Genomic DNA, 3,713 nt, shown 5'->3' on the forward strand with positions numbered 1-3,713 from the left:
CCACCACTTAACCACTGAAAGTAGGCTACACGTATTCGCCAGATAAAACGCTAACACACACACACAAAAAAAAAACCATACGAGGGCATCTTCATCTCATGTCATAGTAAAAACTTCGTAAAAAGAATCTAAGAGTTCAGGGGACTGTGTTATCGCAATCATTACGGTGTCAAACTGCATTTCATGTACCAGTACAAAATATAGCAAGATTAACATATCATCATTAAAACTATGTGAAACGTTAAAGGGCCATTTTAAGTTTAAATTTGAGTTTTGATGTCTTTTGTTTTGTTGTTGTTGTCTTTTTATCGTGGGGGGGAGGGGGTTGTGTGTGTGTGTGTGTGTGTGTGTGTGTGTGTGTGTGTGTGTGTGTGTGTGTGTGTGTGTGTGTGTGTGTGTGTGTGTGTGTGTGTGTGTGTGTGTGTGTGTGTGTGTGTGTGTGTGTGTGTGTGTGTGTGTGTTAACTGCTTGAGATGATATGTTACCCCGAGCAAATAACTTGATTAAATCGAATGAATTTTATTTGCTCCAGTCTTTTCTACTTTATTAACCCCTCCCCCACCCCCATACTCCTTGCCTTGGAACTTTGTTCTTTAGGAGATTGTGCTGTATACAGGTACGTTTTATAAACTACGATCTCCCTAGTGTATGAACAGTGGGCGGTTGTTGTTTTGTTTGCTCAATGCCACGAATGTAATGTTGGTAACTAGTTAATGATAGAATGCCAGAAGCTAGAAAAATAATCTCAGGACCTTACTTTAACTCAGTACCGCAAGATAGTTTAGTCACGCGGCTTTTATTTATAAGTAGCAACCCGGCAGTTCCAATCGTTAAATTATCGGCAAGCATGCTATCGTTAACTTGTGTAGGTAAAAGACTAGCCTTTTGCTTGCTGTTTTCAGCATGCTTCGTTTTCTTGTTTCAAGATGCCAATGGTTACGAGCCTAACTGGAAGTCTCTAGATTCGAGGCCTCTGCCTGGTTGGTACGATGATGCCAAATTGGGTATCTTCGTCCACTGGGGAGTTTTTTCTGTCCCCAGTTTCTCTTCAGAGTGGTTCTGGTATAACTGGAAAGACAAAAAAGCTCCGCCAATTGTTGAATTCATGAAGAAGAATTACCGGCCAGACTTTACGTACGCAGACTTTGGCAAGGAATTTACAGCTGAGTTCTTTGACTCGAATAAATGGGCAGACATGTTTGGAAAATCCGGTGCAAAGTAAGTAGATCTATATAACTGTAAAGAAGAGAAAATACAATTTTATTCATTTCTGCGTTAACATTATAAGATACATTTGTTGTATACATCATGTGTACATACAATAAACCATCTTACTTCACTGTAATAGGCCTCTATACATACAATGAAATAATAAGAATGGAGAGAACATTATGTTGCTATCTATGTGATCCTGATTCCTACTCCCATACGCCTACTTTCCGTAGGTTTTTTGTACTGGTTTGAGCGACCTACGAGATTATATATCATCACATCAGTGTTATCAGTTGACTTTCTGATGAAGTGAAATAATTTTGAAAAAGATTAATTGATTATTTTCGCCTGGCATGCTGTAGAACGTTATTGCGTTAGGATAATGTGATACACCTTTATGATGGAGACACTTTGGCGTAGGCCTGTAGTGTTGTATCACATTATTTAAGAAATTATAGGTTACATCTGGCTTTTGAAGAGGGTTTTAATAATACTCGTGTAGGGTGTGAGCACTGGGTGGTCATAGTTGTTACGTTTGCTGAATGCCGCTGACATACTGACGTTCGTAACATAAAAATAATAATAATACAATTTTAAAGGCCAGACAAAATCAACTCAGGATTTTATTTCAACTCAGGACCGTAAGATTGTTTGGTCACGTGACTTTTATTACTTAAGTAGCAGCCCGGCAGTTTCAATTGTTCATTCATCGGGAAACATGGCATCGCCAACTTATGCTGGCAAAGGACTAGCCTTTTGCTTGCTGTTTTCAGCATGCTTCCTTTTCTTGTTCCAAGATGTCAATGGTTATGAGCCTAACTGGAAGTCGCTAGATTCGAGGCCTCTGCCTGGTTGGTACGATGATGCCAAATTGGGTATCTTCGTCCACTGGGGAGTTTTCTCAGTCCCCAGCTTCTCTTCAGAGTGGTTCTGGTATAGATGGAAAGGCATAAAAGCTCCACCCGTTGTCGAATTTATGGAGAAGAATTACAAGCCAGACTTTACGTACGCAGACTTTGGCAAGGAGTTTACTGCTGAGTTTTTTGACGGGAATAAATGGGCAGACATGTTTGGAAAATCTGGTGCGAAGTAAGTGGCGCTATAAAGAAGGGAACAGTACGATTTTATTTATTCTCATTTGAACATTTGAGTTACAATGGCAAGCCTAAACATAGTGCGCTGGTCTACATAGAAAAGGCCACGTTACTGCACTGTAATTTACACTATAAAATTACATGTTGCTTTCTGTAGGATCTGATTCCAACTTCTATAAGTTATTTTCAGTAATTTTTATTCTGATTTTAACGACCAAAGAGATTACAAATTAATAAATCATATTAGTGTTTGAAGTACCGTTCAAAATTTTAGATATTGCGTAAAACAATAAAACAAAACATGTTTTGAAAAAAAGTCAACGACAAGCAGTGTTCAAATCTTTTATAAATACAAGGTTATCACTGGCGCCTAAATGGCCATTACTGTGTCTGTAGCGCCATAAAACAACAGCCACACTCGACCAAAGTCCTCATGCTTCATTTAGGTACATAATACGTTTTCTGACTACACAGTATACGAGCTTGAGTTTCTGATTTTTGTATAATGGTTTGAAATGTGCTGAAACGTTGCCTTGGGTCTGCTGCTGATGGGGCATATGTGGCCGATACGTCATCAAGGAGTTCATTGTGTACGCCCATTTCTTTTGATCCCCTCTAGCCTCCCTTGAAACAATAATTATTAAAATTTGGGAGATTCTTCAACAGCACCCACAGCTTTGATAATGATTGAGTTAAGGAAATCTCACTTTATTATTGTGTGCTGAAATGTGACAACCCCATGTTACAGATGTAGTTAAGTTTATTACAGCAATAACACAAAGAGAAAAAACCGAACTGATCAAAAAGAGAGACAACAGAAAGGAATGGGGTACCACGATCGTCAGTGTATGCTCCAGACTTGACACCTGATGAAGAAGAATCACAGCAATGGCGTGAACGGTATTAGAAAATGTTATCGTACTAACAAATGGCTGTTTCTTTTTTCTTTCCCTTTTAGGTACGTAGTCTTCGTAAGCAAGCATCATGAAGGATATACAAACTGGCCGTCCAAATACTCATTCAGCTGGAATTCGATGGCTCTAGGGCCAAAGAAAGACATTGTTGGTAAGTCCTTTTCCTAGACAGATAATTCTCCAGATAGCATATTCTTGTCTTTGTTTGTTTGTTTGTTTGTTGTTGTTTTTTTTTGGGGGGGGGGGGGAGGGGGTTGAATGAAGTTTTAAAGTTTTTGTATGAGGTAGGTGTGGAGGAGTTGTAATCACTATGTAATCTGTGGTACATGCAAATCAGTCAAGAAGAAGCCTTGAGACTTTGTTGGCCTATATGGAAAGAGTGCTTGTAAATTGTTCTCCCTGCAAAAAAATACCCCCACCCCCAAATCAATCCCAATCTGTTCTTCCTTAAAATACCCAACCCAAGCCAATAGGTTTTATAATGGTATCTGTG

At 39.1% G+C, this 3,713-nt stretch overlaps 1 protein-coding gene across 2 annotated transcripts in view; it reads left to right on the forward strand.

The window, feature by feature from the left end:
• The first annotated feature begins 832 nt into the window (after positions 1-832).
• Positions 833-3,713, forward strand: part of LOC101849385 (alpha-L-fucosidase) — an 11,775-nt gene continuing 8,894 nt past the window's right edge. Inside the window, exons 1-2 of one of the 2 annotated variants that reach the window (XM_035970894.1) lie at positions 833-1,218; positions 3,265-3,371. In XM_035970894.1, coding sequence (XP_035826787.1) covers positions 848-1,218; positions 3,265-3,371 — 478 coding nt within the window. In that variant the 5' untranslated portion in view covers positions 833-847. Of the gene's footprint in view, positions 1,219-1,904; positions 2,302-3,264; positions 3,372-3,713 lie in introns of those variants that run through there. The other variant, XM_005102676.3, reaches the window with a different exon arrangement.

The sequence above is a fragment of the Aplysia californica genome, unplaced genomic scaffold (genome assembly GCF_000002075.1).
Source record: "Aplysia californica isolate F4 #8 unplaced genomic scaffold, AplCal3.0 scaffold00334, whole genome shotgun sequence".
In the NCBI taxonomy this organism is placed as follows: Eukaryota; Metazoa; Mollusca; class Gastropoda; order Aplysiida; family Aplysiidae; genus Aplysia; species Aplysia californica.